This window comes from Tachypleus tridentatus, chromosome 1, assembly GCF_004210375.1.
Source record: "Tachypleus tridentatus isolate NWPU-2018 chromosome 1, ASM421037v1, whole genome shotgun sequence".
In the NCBI taxonomy this organism is placed as follows: domain Eukaryota; kingdom Metazoa; phylum Arthropoda; class Merostomata; order Xiphosura; family Limulidae; genus Tachypleus; species Tachypleus tridentatus.
This window is the reverse complement of record NC_134825.1, coordinates 88,591,823-88,616,140: the sequence shown is the minus strand read 5'-3', so window position 1 is coordinate 88,616,140 and position 24,318 is coordinate 88,591,823. Positions and strand designations below refer to the sequence as shown.

The following is a 24,318-nucleotide window of genomic DNA, read 5'->3' as shown; positions in this document are numbered from 1 at the left end:
CGCAGTTGGCTAACTCTCTGAACAGCAATTTTTAATCATTCACCCGTATTGTTGAAACCTCTCCCTGTTTATACATAAACAACCTACACCGACTGTTATTTCCTCGGAACTCTCTATAAATTTGTAAAATGACCATAATACATTCAGTCATAAACAATTTCTATTTATTTTCGGACATGACTTTCCTAATAGTAAGTGACTTCAATTTCTTCAAGACAACTAGGTAGCTTAGTTTAGTTAAGTTACAATGTATTTCTGTGACGTCTTTATTTTATATAAGCATGGTCTGGTTTTGAATTTCACGTTAAGCTACTCTTGGGCTATCAGTGCTAACTGTTCCTAATTTTGCAGCGACAGGTTAGAGGAAATGCAGCTAATCAATACCACCCCTTGGAGTACTCTATTACCAATAAATAGTAGAATTGGCTATAACATTATAACGTCCCCATAACTGAAATGGTATGTTTGGTGTTTGTTGTTGAACACAAAAACAAAGAGGGGGTTATCTGTGCTGTATCGAAGCCCGATTGTTAGCGTTATAAGCCGTCAGACTTAACAAAGCATTTTAACACCTAGTTCAACATTGGAAAACAATTACTTTATAGGTTCTGAAAATATTAACGAGCCTGGATAATTTTGTGTGTAGGCATTTTTTATTTTCGTGATGAGATGGGTATAGTCTTGGAGACCGTTGCAAAAATACGCTTTCCACTTTGGGGTTTGTTTGTTTTCGAATTTCGCGCAAAGCTACACGAGGGCTATCTGCGCTAGCCATCCCTAATTTAGCAGTGTAAGACTAGAGGGAAGGCAGCTAGTCATCACCACCCACCGCCAACTCTTGGGCTACTCTTTTACCAACGAATAGTGGGATTGACCGTAACATTTATAACGCCCCCACGGCTGAAAGGGCGAGCATGTTTGGTGCGACCGGGATTCGAACCCTGCTTTGGGGTCAACATGAGTAATTCGATAACTAGCGGTGCGTTGTATTAACGAGCTTTAGCTTACCAGTTTAAAATTGTAAACAGTGCAAACAGTCCTTGTGTAGCTTTGCGCAATATACAGAAACAAACTAAAACATTCCTTCGTTGTATCACGACAAGAATATGTGTATCGTAACAACACAATCAGAATGTTTGTGTCGTGACGTCACAACTAATACATTTATATCGGGACATTAACGAAAGGAAAACACTCTAATTACATGTTCAAAGACACAGAAAAACGTAAGAAGATGAAGTTTAGAAAGCAGATGGTAATATGATAAAAATAATTCGAAATATGCTTTCAAAGAAGAGGATATAACCAATAAGTTTGAAATTTAAGAACCAACATAACCCAGTACTAATCACTTAGTACAAAGTTCAACATACCTTCTTTCAAAATTCGCTTTACTTTTGGAAGCGTTCATAAGAAAGACCATCAGTGCAAAACGTTACTTTTCAGATCAGTTAACAAGAAACATCACTGCTGTTAAATTTGAAGAAATGTAATAGGTAGTACTTACTTGTATATTTACTGTAAAATGAGTCAACTGAAACCAACTAAAAAAGTGAAAGATCTTTCATAGGTCTAACATTTGAACTACAGTTGACAACGACGAACAGCATGATGATGGTCATACCTATTAAACAGGGCTACTTAAGGCTAAAGCTGTCCGTTGAAATGTTTGTTGAACAATGTGAATTATTTGTTAGACATATTGGGAAACTGCGATAAGAAACATAAATAAATTGGATGCTATATTAGTATATGTTACTTTGAAGTAACATCAATAAAAATAAACATTTATGTTTTTAACTTACTAGTTGGTTCATTACAAAATCACTAATGTAAATGTGATTTAGCCGTTTGCTAAACATCCTACTGAAGTTCCTAACCTATAAAAACTTTATAGAAGTACGCTTGTCTCTTAAATAAACTTTTGATATTTCAAGGATAAACTTAGCACTTGCCTCCATGATATTCGCAATAATTGTAAATTCGTGGACCTCATATGAGGGAGATGTGGCGAAATGAAAGAGACAGGAGTCGATGTGAAATCAAAGCATAAATATACACTTGGTTTATCAGAGAAAACAGAAGAAAGGCCGATCGTAAAGAAACTGAAGGCTCATTAATAGGTGTCAAGTTAAAAAAGAAATAAATACATAAGTTGACTGTATATTAGCAAAATAAAATGAAAATAAACAATACCTGAAAGTAAACTGGTGATTACTGTTGGTGACTGGAAGGAAAGATTAGCACATTGTCAGCAGAGTCAAAGGTTAACAAAGAAAACGCCAAACTACACTGACAATTAACCTTCTTTCTGTTTCTGGCCAATCAACTGTAAGTTCACTATTTCTATATAACTTACACTTGTTAGTAATGTCTAGGTCACATACAGTTTAACAGTTATCTAAACAAAACATTTTCATCACGTCATGTTTTGTATTTCTACATCAACATAAATTTTGAGAAGCATCTGTTTCAGATTTTTACACAATACAGCTCGTAGTAATTATACCTAACTATTTATAAAAGTTTTTAGTAAGATCTGAAATAGATTCCACACAGAAAGTAAATAATAACAATAGCAACTTTTGAATATTCTGTAATCATTCCTAAATAAGAAAATAGTATGATAATCGAAATTGTCTTTTGAAATTTGTAAGTATAATAATGAAAACTGTCAATCGGAAGAATATTTAATTTTTTGTCTACAACTTAACATTGCTTTTTATGTTTTTAAATATATTCAATAACCTCATAATAAGACAATAATTCTACTTATTTTCAAATTACTAGAGCTAGAGACTCGTGAAGAGTCAAGAAAAGTTTATCAACCTAAAGACTGGTGAAAAAAATCAATTACATAAAAATATAAAAGAAACATAAAAATTTGTAGTTATAAAGCTGTAAATCTGAAGATAACGGCACATTAAGGTCACGAGCGTAATTCTGCTAAAGTGTTTGAACCATTTACGAACTCATTGAACGACTCTCATTCTTCAGTAGTTAAAGTTAATGCTTATCTGTGTAATGAATAAGTCCCCACAACTTCTAAAACTGAAAAGGATAGTTTCAAAACATGTCGTGTAATACCTCAAAGGAACAATGCCTTTCTCTGCTTTGCGCTTATAGCTTTAAAGTAGATTAAATATTACAAGTAACACCAGAAACTCGGAAAATAAGATTACATATACTATTCCACTTTATACTTACAACAGAATCTTATGATAAGTGATAAGACAAATCAGTGCATGTACAGATATTGACAGAGAGCGTTCAATTTAGGATGGCATCCATCTTGTTCTTCTTTCTTTAACATTCTAAGTGTACATACTCACCGCACTGTACTAGTCATTTACTGTCAGATATAAGGATTGTAATTTATATTCGAAATACTATGAGCTGGTTAAAGGGTACAATATCTAGAAATTTCAACTCAAAATCAAGATGGAGAATTTACGATAAATAAAATACAACACTTTTCACTAAACAGTTTTATAGACATTTAACCGTTTTTATCAATGAGATTTTAAGAGTACAACATAGGCTAAACTCTGGGTTTGAAGGGAAACTTCAGATAATCGAACATCAAATTACGAAGAGAATGAGTTCTAAATCATATTTCGTATTTTATAATAAACTTTCCACAAATAACGGACAAAAAAGAGACAAAACGTTATTCAATTCGATACACTAATTCAGAATACTGACTTTCTACTTATTTTAATGTAGTTCTTTTGTACGCAACTTCCATCTCTATTCTATTTCTTTATGTACTTTCTCTAATTGTAATGTGTTTGCTTCGTGTAAGTATAGTTTCTCTGTTATAAGTCTCCTGTGTATGTTGTTAATTTATTATACGTTTTCTACACATACACCATGTTTGCTTCCTATAGTTCGAGTGTCTTTTCTCTCTCTACATCTTCCATCTATATTTCGGCTGTTTCAGCTGTGGTTTTCCTCCTTTCTATTTTCATAACTACTGTGGTTGTTGTATTTTTTCTGCGGTTCTTTTGCGTCTACTGTTCACCTTCTATAGACATATTATGCTTTGTGTGTTTTTCTGCCATCATGTTTCTTGTAATATTTTCTTAATGTTTGTTTCTACTTTTGTAGGCACTTTTTTATAAAACTGTAGCAGTCTTTTCAGTTGTTTTTTTCTCTTTTGATTTGTTGCTATTTCCTCTGCGTAAACTGTGTTTTTTTTTCCATTTACTTCTTCTGACAGTGTAGAATTTCTGTACTGTTACTATCTAAGCTCGTCAGAGATTTTCTCTCCACTCTTCTACTTTGTATATGTGGTTACTACATAGAGCATTGCCTGTATACAAAGTTGTGCAGGAGCACGAAGGAATGACGCATTGCCAACTCCTATGAACACCCTGTAACCTAGATCTTACAGAAGTAATGATCTGAACTACGGGTGATGAAGTGCTCAGACTACAAGTTTCTATGGTTTTACACCAAATAAAATGAAATACGCCATATGAATAACTTATTACTAATTATATAATATCATAATTTCTCGATACTTGAGTCAAAGTCGAAATTTCTACATTAATATTATATGAGATTAAAGTACCTAACCGTATATTTGTTTGTTTGTTTTTTAAATTTCGCGCAAAGGTACACGAGGGCTATTTGCGCTAGCCGTCCCTAATTTAGCAGTGTAAGACTAGAGGTGAAGGCAACTAGTCATCACCACCCACCGCCAACTCTTGGGCTACTCTTTCACCAAGAAATAGCGGGATTGACCGTAATATTATAACGCGCCCACGGCTGAAAGGACGAGCATGTTTGGTATAACGGGGATTCGAACCCACCACCTTCAGATTACGAGTCGAACGCCTTAACCCACCTGACCATGCCAGGCCCTAACAGTATGACCCATAATGTAGAATGCCAGTTAAAATAATGAGCACTGAATTTAAGGCGTAGGATTTATTTTTCTTGCTTTTAACATTGAAGATTATAAACATAAAAAATCTACTTAAATTAAACATTAATTTGATGAACACTTGTTTTAAGTACTGAATGATGACAGAAATTATTTATCGAGAATGACGATAAACCAGAAGAGATGCGCTTGGATTTTCCATCCAAAGAATCAGAAGAAGTAAAACAATGTAATATGACTGCCTACCGGAATAACCTCAAAACCTATTAACATGGCATTTTCTGTTAACACATTACTAGGAAAGCCTACATTCAAACTGTATTTACCAATAACCTTTCACAGAAATAAGAACACTACAAGGGAAGATCTCTCTTCAAATAATGTATTAAAATAGTTTTTCACACGAATACAAACATCCTAAAAACTAATTCCTGCTTCAAGCAGTACCATGCTACAAATGCGCTAAAGTCCTCCTTTAAACAGTGTTTTACAATAGTATTTCACGAGAATACAAATAAACTAATCTTCCTACAAACAATGTTTTAAAATCGCCTCCTACAAGAATAAAAATAAATTACAATTCTCTTTCAAACAATGTTCTACGATTTTTTTTCACAAGTAGCAAACATTCTGCAAATCATTTCAATCTTCAAATAATATTTTACAATAACCTTCCATAGTAACACAAACACACTACAAGCAAAGTTTTCCTTCAAATAATGTTTCTATATAGTCTTTCACAAATACTTAAAAGCTCAATTTTAATAAAACAACAGTTTTTGCACACAATTTTAAAGAGATTATTTCCAGATTCAAAACTAAATACTAAATAACTTACTGTGCAGAACAAAAAAGAAAACCCGATGAGATTGCAAACAGTTTCATACGTTCAACACGTTTCATGTATTTTACTGCGTATTTAAAAATAAAGACAAAATACAAAAACTGGGTTACTTAAAATAAAAAAAATGTAACCCTATCTTGACTCATACTAACATAATTAAAGTGGTTTGCCAAAGTAGGGATAAATATTTTAAAATTTTGTAGCATTAAGCTTTCTGTTGATACAGGATGTTTGGACAGTCACTGTGCAGATTTTAGAACATGGCTGCGGAGAGTCGTTTTTGTTCAGCCACAAGAGCATTAGTGAGGTCTGGCACTGATGTCGGGCGAGAAGGCCTGGTTCGCAGTCGGCGTTCTAATTCATCCCAAAGGTGTTCGATGGGGTTAGGGTCAGGGATCTGCGCAGGCCAGTCAAGTTCTTTCACACCAACCTCGGCAAATTATGTCTTTATGGACCTCGCTTTGTGCACGGGGACATTGTCATGCTGAAACAAAAAAGGGCCTTCCCCAAACTGTTGCCACAAAGTTGGAAGCACACAATTCTATAGAATGTCATTGTATGCTGTAGCATTAAGATTTCCCTTCACTGGAACTAAAAAGCCTAGCTTAGATCATGAATAACAGCCCCATACCCTTATTCTTCCTCCACAAAACTTTACAGTTGGCTCTATGGGTTCAGGCAGGTAGCATTCTCCTGGCATCCGCCAAACCCAAATTCGTCCATCAGACTGCCAGATAGTGAAGTGTGATTCATCACTCCAGAGAACGCGTTTCCACTGCTCCAGAGTCCAATGGTGGTGTGCGTTACACCACTCCAGCCGACGCTTGGCATTACGCATGGTGATCTTAGGCTTGTATGCAGCTACTTGGCCATGAAAACCCATTTTATGAAGCTTCCGACAAATAGTTCTTGTGTTGACATTGCTTCCAGGGACAATTTGGAACTCAGTAGTGAGTGTTACAACTGTGGACAGACGATTTTTACGCGCTACGTGCTTCAGCACTCGGTGGTCCCGTTCTGTGAGCTTGTGTGGCCTACCGCTTCGTGGCTGAGCTGTTGTTGCTCCCAGACGTTTCCACTTCATAATAACAGCACTTACAGTTAACCGAGGCAGTTCTAGCAGGGCAGAAATTTGACGAACTGACTTGTTGGAAAGGTGGCATCCTACGACAATGCCACGTTGAAAGTCACTGAGCTCTTCAGCATGGCCCATTCTATTGCCAATGTTTGTCTATTGAGATTGTATGGCTATATGCTTGAGTGTACGCACTTGTTAGCAATGGGTGTGGCTGAAATAGCCGAACTCAGTAATTAGAAGGGATGTCCACATACTTTTAGCCATGTTATGTATAAATCATTATTGTTTCAAAAATAAACATATTCTAATATTATCTGGGTAACAAACATAAATCAACATTATTCAGAGAATGCGCACTGTCTAATATCAAGAACAAAGGTATACACAAAGATTTCTCGAGAAGCTTTCGACCGATTTATGTTAAAAAATATACACCGACAATTACCAGGAATAAGATATAAACTAAGGTTACTCGGAAAGAAGACATACCCTAATTGTATTAAGAAAAAAGATATGAAAAGTATATATATATATATATAAATTTCAATTGCAAAGAAGATGTGTGCCAGCATTACTCTGAGAAAAAAATATGTACTAACTTTACTAGGGAATAAGTAAAGTGGAAACGAAGATACACCCAGCATTTATTGCGAAAACAATACAAGCTAGCTTTACTCAGAAAGTAGATTTTCATTAGTTTACTTCTATAGAAGGATATATAAATCAAATTTATTAGAGAAAATATACATACAAACATTTCTTAGGATGAAAAATATACACTAACATTTCTCGGAAAAAAACATTTAAGTAACACCATGTGGTGTAAATTCTAAATTACTAAAACAATCGGTGACTTTTCATCCATCTAAACACTATGTAAACTATTTCCCTCTTCTACATATCTGACCTGTAAGAAGTAACTTGGATTCTCTACCATTATTTTTATTCATTATTCAGTTGAGTTTCGTATTTCTTTTGTGATTGTTTTCTATCTTACCAGAAAAAAAAGTTGCATCATCAGAATGTTAACTCTATTTTCATCTAAATTTTGACCTGATAAAGTTTATGGAAATGTATCCACTTATGCTTAGTGTGGTTTTAAATTTTCTATTTCTGCCATAATGTTTTGTTGCCCTGTTCTACTGTCCTTGATTCCTCCGCACATCTTGCATAATTTAGACTTTTATATAAAGTCGCTGAAAATCCACTGTTTGTTTAACCGTGTGTGTGTGTTCAGTAATTCACATCAGAATACTACCGGCTGACACTGGAGCGCTTGACGTAGGAAAGAGTCTACGTAATTAAGCTGGTTTTTCCCGGGCCTCACCCGCGTCATTGCTCATCAAGAAAAGACCGTCGCTCCCTCTGCTTCTACATTACCCAAACACCGCAGTGAAAAGCTTGCTCTATTGCACTGATGGGTTTTTTTAAATCACCACGGTGTCCTGGCAATCTTCGTCAATATTCTACAGATAAGATATTACTGCAACGACAAAACGACTTTTTTCAACATCCAACGTCCTAACAGCCACTCCTTCCCCACATTTACATAGTTATAGATGTTCCATAACGACGAGAATATATATCTTAATAAACGTCACAAATCCTAGTGGCCTCCTAGTTACTGATTAAATACCACATGATTAACCACTTTAGAAGATTATAAGTCAACAGTATTTTTTCGCAGAAATTTACTTAGGTTTTTATTATAAACTTAAAAAGTATCAGACTGACTTAATGTGAAACAAAAAGAATGTAATAAAAAGCGTACTATTAATGTAAAAAAGCATTTCAGTGATTATGTGATAAGCCATATATGTACCATTGTAATTTTAACTGAACAAAAACTTATCTGAGATTTAACATTCGCAAAAACAAAATGCTGAGACACAACAGAATTAGAACGAAAAAATAGTTGCATAAAAGCATCACACTGATTTTAAAATTCTGCATGATATATTTGTATTTATTATCACCAAAATCTTGCAAAAACTAAAGATATTGTGTATTTTTACCTCTCACAAACGCATTTGTTTTATTTTAATTCGCTTTTAAAAATTACTTATAATCCTCTCGTTTAACCATATTACTGGTATTTTAATAGTTAATAAATCGGAATGGATAGCTACACAAATAATCTTATTGTATATTATTGTAAAAATAGTTTTATGTCCTTCTAAATACTCACTTACGTTACACCCATACTACACTACCTTACAGTTAGAGCAGCTATTTATTAACTTAATTTAGAGCAGTTAAGTTCATTAATTTAACTTACAACAGTTAATTTCATTTACTTACACCTAGAGCAGCTACCTTCATTATCTTACAATGACAGTAGCTGCTTTTGTTACATTGTTCGTGGAACAGGTGCTTTCATTATAATGCACTAAGATCAGCTATCCCAGTTACTTTTAAACTATTATTTATAGATGCTGATTACAATTCTTTGCAAATATTAATTCTCTTTAAAAATATTTTATTCTCTAGCAAGTCTTGGTGCTATAATGTTAGTGTATCAAGATATCTGAACAGTCACAAAAGTTTTACTTATACTGATATCGAAATAATAGATTCTGTGTTTCAATATTATAGTTTTTATTCAATCCTAGACATTATGTTATATCTGGGTAGCTGTTTCCAAATATGTAGAGGTTACCAAACAAAATATTATATTTTCCTTCTTGTTCTTTCAACGTTTAGGACGTCTTGATTAAACGATTGAACGCATATTTTACACAATTGTGAATAAACCAATAACAATCTGCGATTCGAATATATTACATTTCTTTCCCTCTCCAAGTATTAAAATAACAAGTCTTAATCCTAAAAATGTCATTTCGATCCGGCTTATAACTACGAACTACTTTTTTGTGTAAATATTGGGTTGAGGAATAATTCGTGAGCGTTTTTTCAAGTTAAAAAATATATTCATAAATGAAACACTTTCGCAAAATATTTCATGCCATTTGGTAGATAATTTTTTGCTCTAATAGATGGTGTGTTTGATTTTCATGTCTGTAATTTTTGCTTTCATTTTCAGCTCATTAAATGGAATGTCAAGTGGGCAAAATCGAGCATTTTCGACACCATCTGCTTTTCGCATTTAATTTCTTGCAATTTCGTTTAAAACAATGCATACTATATACCTAGGTATTACATGAAATAAAGTATCATAATAAATGTTTTGGGTGTAATGTGTTCATGCATTAAAGTATTGTATAGTCTTGCATGTAATGCTTGAATGAAATTATTTAAAAACGCTCACGAATTATTCCTCAACCTAATACAAACGCGTATTTGGATACAGAAATAAAAAAAAAACTATTTCATCCTAAAGCATTTGACGCGACACGTTTTATCTTTTACACACAGAATTTTTGTTTGGTGGTTGAAATGTTCTACCTTAGCAAAACCTTTTTAATTTATTACGTATCAAAAAAGACGGATTCTATCACTAGTTCCTGGTAAGGAACTTCTGTCTTGTATTTGATGAAGTATTTTGAAAAATACAACCATGCCAAACGTGTTAAACAACAACTAGTAACACTTGCATATGTAAACAGCTATGATCAAAACGTTCTATAAAAACAATACTAAAGTCGATCAATCTTCTAAGTGGTTCTGTGTTATATCTTTCTTCTCACACTAAAAAAGTTAATGCTATGAAAAAAAATCCAGTCTGCTTTCCGAGTTAATAAAATATTATGATTTTACTTAAAGAAAGCGAATATTTCCTGTTTCTCTTTTTCCTCTTTGTTTCATATATTCGTACAAAGCTAGCCGTCCATAAACTTGAACATATATACTACAGGGAAGACAACTAGTCAGTAACATCCACCGACAATCTCTTCAGTTACAATGATCCATCGGTCGGCAATCCTTCAAAGAAGAAGAGCGATTTTTTGTTTTTGTCTAAGACCAAAACATTTTGAGAGCCATAATATACCCTAACGGTCCCATGATGAGACAGCAGTAAGTCTTCGGATTTACAACGCTAAAATCAGGGGTCCGATTCCCCTCGGTAAGCACAGCAGATAGCTCTTAAAGAGCCGCAGGTTGCCAACCCTGCTCTAATCGAATAATAAGATATAAATATCACTCTTATAATGCAACCTGGCCACAAAGCGCAGGGAGCTATTTGTCTCGCAGTAACGGGGCAAGATTCATGAAATATCAGATAAACAGTTTACCAAAGTAATCACTAAGCACATTTGGCTTAATATCTCTCGTGTTCTTAACTTAAAAGCACACATTCTATTAATCGTGGAATGTTTACGGCATGGATTTAGATATAAAGAATTCTCTAACTGCTGAACCACAAGAGGAACAACATGCCACATCATGTTTTATGCAATATAAAAATTATATCAGAAATAAAGGGAAGCTTTGGACCTCAAAACGGCTTTGAATGATCAAAGTTAGTGTCAAGGAAAGCTCAGTTATCCTATACTATGTAATAGTGTGTATTTCTTCGAAGATATATATAACGAAAATAGCTGAAAGTAAGAAGTATTGGTGTTCGTAGTGAAGTAATTTTGGTATTTTGTATTAACCTATACATCCGTTCCGGATCAAGTACGCTAGTGCAATAACTTATGACGTAACCATGCAAGTCTTTGAATCCATGACATATCTTTAGTAGAAGATGACATCTCCTTCAGATTAACGTACACTGTTTATAAGTTCACTCAACATAAACATAGTTTTTCTGTCTAAAATGTTTATCCAATAAAAAAATATCGTAGGGAAGAGTAATGCACAGTATAATGAACAAGAACCATGTGTTTTATGATGCCCTACAAAACATGAAACAAGAACCATGTGTTTTATGATGCCTTACAAAACATGAAACAAGAACCATATGTTTTATGATGCCTTACAAAACATGAAACAAGTTGTTGTAGATATTCCTAGAAAAAATTATATTATTTTCTGTGAAAAGTAAACCTTTAATCTATAGGTGGTATTTTAATCTCTTCCGTTCGATCGATCGATAAAGTATGGCTCTAAAGTATCCAAATAAATGGTTCTCTTAATAACTGAATGAAAATTAACGATTAATTAAATTACACAACCTATCCAGTCGACTATGTTCAGTACAAACGAGTCAATAATAATCTTAAAGGAAAATTAATAATGTACAAAACAAAGTGCATAGCAGTGTTATCTAATAAAACTTAAAGTTTCAAAAAAGCCAAAAATGTTTAGATATAGATTTGAACAGGGTCTTAGACGAAATAGGTATTAATGTATTTTATTATTATCCTTTAATTTATTTTATTTTATGTGAAATTGCGAATAGAGGTTGTATCCCCATTACAATGTGGGTACTACTTCCGCAGTCACCGCCAAAACCAAGTGTACATTCTATATGACTGACGTCCTTTCATTTGATGCAGCACAGCATTTTTTATTTTTGTTTCAGCTTGTTTTTGGTTATAACAAACTAAATATAAATATATATATCTAAATTCTATTACATTACACTTGAAACTGATTTTGATTTTATATATAGAAATTTGCAATATTTTGTCCAAACAGACTGAAAGGAGCACTCCAATGTCCAATCACATTGAAATCCATTTACTTTTAGTTCTATCATGTATGTTTGACTGTTTATTTTATTTCTATAAAAACCTTTTGAACTTACGTGTTTTTATAACATCACTACTGTTTAGTTTGATTCCCTCGTCCTATATTAACTTTTTATACTAATATTTTTACGCTGATTTCAAACCTGGACGTTATTTTAACTGTATTCTATAAAATGTTAATACTACATGTAGTTGTTAATTCATATAATTACACCACGTTTCATCGCCGCACGTTAAAATGAACATATTCAACAACCTCGATAAAGCAACTGTCCCATAAAGGTTAACTCATAAAATGTATTATATGTTCTTAACAGTTACACAACGGAACGAAACATTGACGCAACTTTCTTATACTGACGACAAGAGTTAATATTCCTTATATTATTTTTCAAAAGTAATTTCATACAGTATATACAACTTCTCCCACTAGTGTGTAATTTGACATTAATGTTTTAAATTATCTCTTACTTACAGGCATAGCCGTGAGGGGAAACTTGATGGGGCTGAAGCTACCTTAAAATGTGCCTTAGTAATCACTACATCAAAGGAAAAAAAGTTTCACTTCCTATGAACGACAGTATGTGTGCCCAATAGATGTGGAGTGCGGCCCATTCATTTCTTTGTTTATCCCACCCCAGGCCTCTCACCAGGAAGAAGCTGACGCCGTCCATACTTGCTTACTTCGTTCTCAGTATGTCGTGAATAATCATTAGGACGACAATAATAACCAACACATCCACACTCAGCATATAGTATTTACTTTACTATATTTTTAACTGAAGCTATAGATGACTGTGAAGAATATAACCTCATCTAACACATTTGTATTACTTTCTCTGCTGTCATTATTATAACCACAGCACTAAAGACGAGTTTTAATAGCTGTCATCGAGTTTAACTACAGATTTTACCTTGCAGTAGTTAACCAATAATTCTAATAAAGTGCTACCACGACTGATTGAAATATAGTATTTTCTAAAACATTTTTATAAACATTATAGGACGAAATATATATATGGCTATTTTTAATAAATTACATAATTAGGAACAGCATTTCTTTATAAATATAATTTCCACAACGAATTTTATTTAGGTCACGTTTGTAAAATTTAAATTAACGTGCATTATATGATTTTACATAAAATTCGAACATTCAAGAAATTCATCAACTAAAACACAGTGTAACTTAACAACCTTTAAGTGGTCCACACTGACAATTCTTCTCCGTGGATAACATTTGATCTCTAACACTTAACCTGTTTGTCCTTTTTCATAATGTGTTCTGTCTTTGTACTGTTCATTTCTATACTTGTATGTTAATTTTGAACAAATGAAAATTTAAGCAATTGATTATTTGCTCCGGGCATAATATATTCTTTGGTGTAATTTGTAGATCTCTTTTAACTGTTTGCATAACTTTAGAACAGATTTCAATTACTTTAGTTTTGAACGATGTTTAGTGTCCACTGAACATTCTAACATAGCACCACAGTTTTTTCTTTAAAGCATGTGCCTATATAAACATTTCTGGTGTTTTTATTCTGATCATCTATTTCGATAAACGTATGAAAAACAAATGTCCCCTGTAAAAGTGTTTTCTTTAACGTACACGCCTGCGTTGAGTCTAAAGAAATTGATTTTTCAAGAATCATACAATTAAACATCCTTGGGGTTTACTAAAAACTGACAAGTCACTCCTATGACCGTTAAGTACGTCATATAATCGACCGCATTCAAGATTTTATGTGAATAATACTTTGTTAACTGATTCTTTATGAAACACTATATTATTCAGTGCCCGAAATTATTTCGTCGATAAATGTTTAGGTTTGTTTGTTTTGAACTTCGCGCAAAGCTACTCTGCGCTAGCTGTCCCTAATTTAGCAGTGTAAGACTAAAGGAAATGCAGCTAGTCATCACCACTCAACACCAACTCTTGGGCTATTCTTTTACCAACGAATAGTGGGATTGACCGTCACATTATAACGTCCCCACGGCTGAAAGGGCAAGCATGTTTGGGGCGACGGAAATTCGAACCCACGACCCTCAGATTACGAATCGAACACCTTAACCCACCTGGTTATGTCGGGCTGAAATGTTTAGGAAGATCAACCTTTCTAGTATCTTTTATGTTAGTAAGGCCATTAAATATTCGATTTCAGAGCAAAAAGGATCACAAAAGTAGTCAACACAACAGAAGAAACGTGATAGAGTGTGGACTTCTTTCCTGATGGGTGGAACACAAATAAATAAAAAATAAATAAAAGCATGAAGCATAGCATGAGATGTTAGTGACGTCATGTTGTTGCTATAGCGGCTCACACTGACAACACGTAAATGTGCATATTATTGTCGTGATGGGTCGTGATTTAAAGGGCAGCAAGTACGGCAATACATTCTAATGTATAGAAATAAAAGAGAGTAGGAGGTATGCAAACATAACAAAATAACCAAGTTAGAAAAAAGAGAGAGACTTGAGTAAAATGAAAATAAAGAATTACAGAAATCAAACTGCAGAAAAAGTCCTGAAACTAAAGCTAACTAGGTATTATCACATAAATAAATTTAAGTAACTATCAGAAAACTAAAATACATGGAAAATGAAAATATCTCGCTTATGTTTATATAGCCTCATTCTACACTGTGTAACAACGGTATCAAGAAAGTTCATCTATGCGCGGGAGAAGTCACACACAAACTTGATAGTTTCGTGGAAGAAGAAAACGTGTGAAAAATCGTTTTGAAGATATTGCGTAAAAATGTTCAAGCAAAGAATTTGTCACACTTTATAAATGTACGGTTTCTCGGTGACTTTTCTTGAAGAAGCAGAATTTAATTACACCCAAAACATAATCTAGCAAACGCTTCAGTTTCCTTGGTATCAGCACGGTATTCCAACGTTACTTGATTTACGAATTTAATCAAGCCTGAACATATCAGTTACTTGTTAAGATCCAGAAGAAACTGGTGTACTGAAAGTACTTCATCATGTGGAATGTTAGTCTAAATAATGGTTATTATAAGTAACTGCTGCTTTCTTTTATTGCTTTGGAGTTGTTGTTGTTATTGAAGTGAGTTGTAAGATACTGAACCATTACGTGTTGTGGTTAACATAATTAAATAATACCCTCATTGCTAACAATGCTATCGCTGTCCGACTGGCCCTCCCAGTGGCTCAGAGGTATGTCTCCGGACTTATAACGCTAAAAACCGGGTTTCGACACCCGTGGTGGGTAGAGCATAGATAGCCCCTTGAGTAGCTTTGTGCTTGATTCAAAACAACAACAACGTCCGACTGTTTTATTACCATACACTTTTCACATCAGAGTTTCTTAGCAGTTGTTATTATTACGGAATTCGTTGGGTGACTGCTATTATTAAATAACGTAATCAAATACGTGTTGATAACCACTTTTGTTATAAAATGCATAATATGTTTGGTATTATTAATTAACCAAATAAAATACGTGTTAATAACCACCTTTGTTATATAATGCATAATATGGTTGGTATTATTATATAACGTAATTAAATACGTGTAGATAACCGTTTTCTTTACGGAACTAATAGAAATATGTGGTATTATTATATAATGTAATTAAATACGTGTTGATAACCGCTTCCTTTATGGAACTGATAGAAATAGATGGTATTATTATATAACGTAATTAAACGTGTTGATAAGCGCTTCCTTTATGGAACTGATAGAAGTAGGTGGTATTATTAGGAATGTAGTTTTTTTAGATAGCACGCATAATCTTCAGTTAAGACTTTTTCAAAATCATGTATGGAAAGTATTTTTGTTGATTTCGTTGAAGTTGAGTTGTTGTGTCAGTTTGTCGGGATACTTTTAGCAAACTGAGTTGTTAAATACCTCTTCCTTATGACACTAACAATTGGTCTTCGATACTCCTGATTGGCAGAGCACAGATGACCCATTGCGTAGCTTTGTTTAACAGCAAACAAATAAACGTGTTTTGTTTTCACTACAGCACTGCGTTCTTTGTCGATAAAATCTAACTTTGTTTTATTACCGTACATTTTCCACCTTAAAGTTTCTTAGCATTAATTTATTACGTACATTTTAATATATACCATATATCCGAAAGGCTGGATAGTGTAACTTTACTTTTCAATACTTTAATGTAGTTACCTGAAGGTGATACTTTATATCTGTAGTATGTGTCCAAGAAAAATTATCCTTGGAAGAGCGTAAGATGGTAACAGAAAAAGTAACAAGTTGATTTAAGTTGAACAGTAGTATAGTTGTCATATATCGGAATTAACCAATATATTATATATCCAATATCAATAAAATTATAAAACTGACATATATTTTAATAGTTACCGTCAACAAGAATATCGTTCATACAACTACTAATATCACATAATAGAAATGAAATGAAAAAATTGTTATAAGCAGTAATTATATATCTCATGTCACTAACAATATCATACGTAAGTAATGTATTCCAACATCTTTCATAAGCAGTAATTATACACTACATGCCACTGACAATATAGTGCATCAGTAATGTCTTCCAACACCTGTTATAAGTAGTACTCGCACATCTCATATCACTAACAATATCACACATTAGGAATGATTTGAAGCATCTGTTATCACTCATGTTATCATACATCTTTACATTAATAAAATTATCATGTGCCTGATGTCAAGGTTTTGTACACCTGATAACAACAGATGTACAAACTAACATAGCTAGAAAAAAGTAAAGTTAAAAGTTAAGAAGTGTTAAACGATAAAATCGAGTTCTCAGATAAGAATTTGTGCAGATATTGCTTTATTTGCATAAAATATTAATTACTTGAAACATGAATTTAACTATATATGAAACCGAAAGTAAAACTACATTAAACTGAAAAAGCACAAATACAAGAAGATGTAATTAATTGGTGAAGTATTTAAAGTTAATATTTGTGACGTGTAAAGTGTGAGAAACACGACAGATCTCAGTCTTTACGTCCTCCAATTTTTCAGAACAGCTCTTCCAGTTGGATCAACATGACCAGACAGTTAAGTCGCTTTACTCGTTATCTATGCGTCTCGGGTTCGAATCTACGTCACACCACACGAGCTGTTCCCTTCAGCGATGGGAGCGTTATAATGTAACAATCAATACCACTAATCGTTGGTAAAACAAGAGTTGACGGTGGGTGGTGACGACTAGCTACCTTTCCTTTAACATTTCAATACTAAATTAGGGACAGCTAGTGGAGGCAGCTCTTGTGTAGCTTTGCGCGAAATTAATAACAAACTAATTCTTTCAGTTTTCTTTCCAAAACCTGTGTAACACGAATATGTTTATTTATTTTAATCTTTTACATACAGTTGTTTAGAAAATGGTATCTGCCACAAATGCCGTCGTTTTTCTTATAGAATTGTCCATTTTTTTCTACTTTAAGTTGCGCACGAAGTATTACAGTTTCATCTATTATGACGTTAGCTAGTTCCTGGGTATGTAGGTTATCAAAAGGTAATAACTAGAAGCTTTATTACACTTTCCCACGAGTGGAGAGTCTTGCTTTGTCACGTGACAATAACGTGAACAGCTAAGATCTATTTCACTACTGCACGAAATTATCCTAGCAATAAATTTGGTTACTACTACTATCCATTGTAACTGCTTGAAGTTCCTGTATTTTCACGCCTTGTAACACCGAGTTGTGAACATCTACCTGCGAAAATTATTAACATTTTTGTTTGTACTTACGAAAACTCGAAGCTCTTGTTTATCCACGCTTTGTTACATCAGAGTCGAGAACATCTGGTCGAGAAAATTACCGTTTTTCTTTGTGGTAATTAAAAAGTGGAATATAAAGAGCCTTCCTATTTAAATTAGTTTAAGTCGTACAATATGGTTTACATTTAAGGAATGTCCTTACCTAACGTATCGATAAAGATTATAAAAACATAATAAACTGAGCCCGTGAAACTGGTCCATGTATAAACGCATGAATTTGCTCAATAATTTTTTTCTAGAACTTATGGTTATGATCTTTTGTTATTTTACTAGGAAACTAAATTCAATGAGTTTTGTAAAAAACTTTTTTTTTCACTTTACTTTTCGGTACAAAATAAATCAGTATACAAAATATATTCTTCTGGAATCTTTTAACAGTGCATCATCTTTTAAACTTTTCATATCTTAACTACTTAAGATCTTCATTTCCAACAGCGAGAAAAAAAAATTAGCAAATGATAAATAGTTTCAAAATTTGATTGACATAGCTCGGGGTCTTGTCAGATAGCTAAGAAAATAAGGGTAGAGAATGATGATATCCCAGAGGCATTGGCTTAGATAATCTTAGCTATTTGAATAAAGATCTTAGTAACTATTTAGATAAAGACCCTAGTAACTAGTTGGATAAAGACACCAGTAAATACTTGCATCATTAATTCGTGTCCTATTAGATCCCAGTTATAATTTTATCCGAAAACTGTGAATAATATTATATTATTAAACTTTTACATTGTTCACTGCTGCATCTAGTTTCATCTATTAATATATTGAAATACAACGGTGTTGTGTACGATATTTCTCTTTCTGTGTAAACAATTTTTAAACTAGAACGTGAGAATGTATTTCTTTTCAAAAACAGTATAAACTTCTAAACTGTCATCTAGTTTATATACCATTCCTACTTGGGGTTGTACACTTGCAACATTCCTAGTATTTTATGATGTTAGCTGTTAATAAAAATGCAAAGAACTTTAAAAATTAGATTAAAGCACTTATTTTCTATGTAAAATACACTGAAAATCCAAACATTAATATGCAATGATGAGTCATTGACGGTGTGAATTCATATGTCGTTGGGAAACTTGTAACACACACCCATTTTAGTACATAAATAATTTAGAAAAACGTGTTTAGGATCCAACGAAATCCATCATCATTATTAGTTCTAGGCACAGAAAATAAAAAAGCATTTATATAGGTCATTTTCTAGTTACTCTGTTTTGTTTTGTTGATTGGTTATCGAGTCACAACATTCATATTTACATTCAAGCTTTAAAGTCACTATTAACCAATTGTTGAAACATACATTCCCTTGTAGTCACTATGACAGGTGGTGTAAAATACTTTATGGAAAATGGTAAAAAAATTTTACTTAACGTATGATAGATGGCATCCTTTTTTATACAAAATACTGTATGGAAAGTAAACAGTAAAAAATAGCTTGCCACACAAATATGACATGTGGTTTACTTCCTGATATAAAACACTGTATGGAGAGTAATCAAAAGTAATGTACATCACTTTTATTATATTTGATATAATCATTATAAAAGAATTAACCTCTTTAGGAATTTCTGTCAAAGTTATTTCTAACGGCTATTAAAAAAAACTATTTTAAGAATCGTATTAGTTTTACTCACAGACAGAACTTGTGAAGTAGACTGTTACCATTGTTTTATACTTTTATAATTATTAAATTCCAAGTAGAAAAAATTTTAAAGTTTTTTATTTCTATAATAGGCATTGAAAAATGATTTCGCCAAAGACTTGTGAAGATTACCTCTAATGTTTAAAGTAAACGCCTGATAGGATTGTCTTTGCCACTGAGTAGTATAGGGTAGTCAATTCCGTCTATGTATGAGTTGTACAGGGTGATCAGTTCTCTTTAGGTGCTAGGTTACTGTAAAATTTATATGAGTGGAAATAGTCAGCCTTCACATTCCGAGTTTATTGATTGTACAGTTTGTGTTTAGCTGAGCTCAAGAGTTGCTTTTGCTTTCTAGACTGGTGTTTCTCCTTTCTCTGGACTTTGTTTGCTATCATCTTTCAAATGTGCCTTCCTTTTTATTAACAAAAAAAATCGCCCAGTTCCGTCTCACCAATTGAAATAATTCAGTTCTACACTTTCGTCTTTGTTTCCAGTTAAGTGATATTTGGTTCATTCTATACAATAATATTTACGTGTGATATATATAGTATTATTTTGTGAATGTCATGGCCTCCTGTATTTTTTCTAGCCACAAAAGCCCATTTCCAATGTACACCAAATCTTGGGAACTCGTTCTCTCCTACGAATTTTTACAACGTTTAGTCTGAATGCCACGCTTATAAGATCACTCATCTGATAAGTCGACATAAAGTTTTCAACAAGGCGCCTTCAGTAACAGCAATAAAATATACTATACAGAGTTTATTTTGCGTCTTAGTGTTCGAATACTCCAATAGCAACAAATGGTTAAACATTTCATTAGCAATAACCAGTTCTTTTGTTGTTGTTGTTATTACAGAAGGTAAAGAATAAATATAACATAATGTATCTCAAGACGGCTGGTCCATACCAGTATTAAACCTTTTACTAAAATAAAGTAGAAAACAATGTTTCGACCTCCTTAGGTCATCTTCAGGTTAACGTCGAGTAGCAATAGACAAATTAAAAGAAATATAATTTAAAAACCATTTTCATTTAACTTGTTTTATAACAATTTTTAGGCCTATTGATTTTCCATAGTTCGCTAATTTTCAGAATTTAAACCATAACTATCTAAGTAGTTAACATTATTAACTTTGATCTTATGATCAAAGCAAGGGTAGAAGTATCGAGTATAGATAATGTATATACTTAGAATGACTTAAACTCGTGCTCAACTATTATATGGATTTCTCCTTTGTGGCATATATCATTTAATAGCAGATTTGGTAATGAAGTGGTAAATTCATAACACAGAATTGTAAGTGAAAAGAATGAAAATAACTGATGACGAAATTACCCAAACTGTGTTTGAGTGAATATTCGCTGAACTAATTATTAAAAATGTCGTCAACCTTAATTAACCTTAGGCTGTTTCAATGCCTATAGAAGGAATTTTTTAATGAGACAGTTACAATGATAAAGTCAATAGACATTTGCTCTGAAAAATTAGTAAATTAATCACATCATATAAATTTTTAAGAAACACATTTTTGTTAAACATAGTTACCATTAGATATACCAGGAAAGTTTAGGCAAACATATGTAACTATAGTGTCCTATAGCCACTAACAATCATCTCTGAGCGTAATGGATCTCAATAAACATTTATGGAATTCCGCATCGTTAGGAAACAACGTTCATTCTACGTTTCTCAGAAGCCATCTAACGACAATGGCGCCGCAGGGATTTAGTCGTTTATGTAGTCACGGAAACAGAGTGAGCATACTTTGTTTGTTTGTTTGTTTGTTTGGGAATTTCGCACAAAGCTACTCGAGGGCTATCTGTGCTAGCCGTCCCTAATTTAGCAATGTAAGACTAGAGGGAAGGCAGCTAGTCATCACCACCCACCGCCAACTCTTGGGCTACTCTTTTACCAACGAATAGTGGGATTGATCGTCACATTATACACCCCCACGGCTGGGAGGGCGAGCATGTTTAGCGCGACGCGGGCACGAACCCGCGACCCTCGGATTACGAGTCGCACGCCTTACGCGCTAGGCCATGCCGGGCCTAGAGTGAGCATACACAGTTAGAAATTGATTGCACCTGTTGTTCAGTCTATTTTTTTTTTTATTTGTTAATACGGTAGACTATTGCTTCAGAGTGAACAAAGTATATAAATACACACATACACACACACATATATATATATATATACAGATTGAAAGCACAAACCAATAATTTTTCTTCGAATAACGGAGAACAACATATCTCGGCCAGGTAATGTCCTATAACTAAACAAATTGAAATTGACTTTTTTATACAGAATTGTGAGAGGCCATCGTGTAGCATAACCAGATTTTATCGTATACAGGGTACGAGGACATGCGGGCCCGTGCGTTGTGTGAATGTTTAAGACGTCAAAATATGATTATGTAAAAGAAACAGTTGCGTATATCTATATTAAAAACTCTACGACATATTAATTTTCATTAATGTTATAGAATGTTGGAAATTCACTTTGTTGCAACATAGCTTGATCTATTAATGTATTTTCTGAAGAATATATATTATTTATTTGTCATTTTAATGATTTTTACCGCTATATCGAATGAAAGAGGACTGTTGCTTAAAAGTAATGGGATCTTTAAAAATATTATTCATTCTGTATCATTCTGCTTATTGAGATCCATTATGCTCAGAGTTGATGTATTTGTGTGCTGAATTTTGTTTAAAATAAATGTTGTTAACATCCAATAAATAACCTACAGAAACTTGGCGATATTTGTATAAATTTCATACAAGAACAATGGATAAAATCATCTGTAAAAAAATACTGTTAGGTTTCAGTGCTGAAGGTCGAAGTTAACTAAAAGTTTTATAGACCAATATTAAATCTAAAAATATAATTTGATACTACCTTTATCACAAAAGGTTCCCTCGTAGTCCACATTCTTGCAATCACAGATGGCACCACTGTCTGTGCTGATACATGCACCTCCATGATGACATGGGTTACGATAATTACAGTGATCCAACCCGTTCTTTCGTACGCCAAGAAAAGCAATCATGTCTTGTCTTTTGGAGGAAGCTTCATCATTGGAGTAGATAACTTTACGTATAGCCCCTTTGAAGCGAGGTTCGAAGAAGACGGTGGGAAAGGCTAACTGAGAAAGCTTTGATTTGTACCAATCTGGCAAACCTCCTATGTACACGAAACTATTCATTGACAAATCTCCAAAAGCAAAGTCCGTTGTATAGGTCAAACGACTTTCTGTTTCGTCGTCAATGCGTAGCGAAACTTTATCCATATGTCGCACAATTTCTACGCGATGCCACTCACCATCGTTTAAACCTCGACCGACCGTTATAAAAGCAGAGCCTTGTCCAAGGTTGTAACGTAACCTCAAGGTTCCTTCAACGAGTTTGAGCTCAAAGAAATAGCGAAATCTTCCTCCGTCGTCAGTATAAAAAAGAAGTCCGTTGAGTTCGTTAGTTTGAAATTCAAACGAGAGAGATCCGTTCCACCTCTTAAACTGAGCATAAGACGTAGGGGAGCCTTCCAAGACAAAGCTTTCACACGTAACCGACCAGAAGATTATTACCAAAGAAATGATATAACCACTAAAATGTACCATGTTTACAGTGTTTAGAAATAATTAAAAAAATTCGTTGTTAGTGTTTTTTAATATACGAAAAAACTGTTATTAATGTCTGATTCGAGACCTTCTAAGTATTTCTTCGTAACATGAAGACACGCTTGGAGATAGTTTTAAAATGCGCTAGTGATAAGTCTTGAAATATCTCCTCCTATTCTTCACAGAGTTCATGTAGAAAATCCATGTATTAAGGAGTTCCTCGTGCTAAAAACCTGTAAAATTTAAATAAAAATATTTGGGTTACAAACAAACAGATATTACAGTATAGGGGTGTTCAAACGAATGATACGTATTGTGTCATAAAGTTAGAACATATATTCTCAAGTGGAACAATGGTATGTCTGCGAACTTACAACGTTAGAAACCGCGTTTCTATATCCGTGGCGAGCAGAACACAGATAGCCCATTGTGTAACTTTGTGCTTAATTCCAAACAACTATCTGGGGTCTAAAACTTTTTTTTTTTTAAATTTTACACCCTGCTATTTTATTTCTTTGTTATGTTTAGCAAACCACATTAGACATTCTATGTCTACCATTGTGAGTGGATCCCAGGATTTTAGCATTGTAAATCCAGAGACTTACTGCTGTTTCACCGGGTTTCACCACCCGGTCAATCACATTTTGTCAATCTTTTATTCCAAATACTATTAAAGTGTGTGATGAGTTGTAAATCAACTTGAAGTTTCTTCCATTTTAACAGCATTTACGAAAATCTAAGATTTAGTTTTGATAAAAATCACAGATGTTGGATATTTATTCTTGGGGATCGGACAAGTAACTAATCGGTTATTGCATTATCCAATGAAATCCGACTCAATATTACTTTTACGAACAGTCAGTTATCCTTTT

The 24,318-nt window shown here is 33.5% G+C and overlaps 1 protein-coding gene across 1 annotated transcript in view; it reads right to left on the bottom strand.

Moving 5' to 3' along the window:
- Window positions 1-24,318, bottom strand: part of LOC143255175 (neurexin 1-like) — a 151,496-nt gene that overhangs the window by 68,361 nt on the left and 58,817 nt on the right. Inside the window, exon 2 of the mRNA XM_076510431.1 lies at window positions 22,729-23,679. Coding sequence (XP_076366546.1) covers window positions 22,729-23,446 — 718 coding nt within the window. The 5' untranslated portion in view covers window positions 23,447-23,679. The remainder of the gene's footprint in view (window positions 1-22,728; window positions 23,680-24,318) is intronic.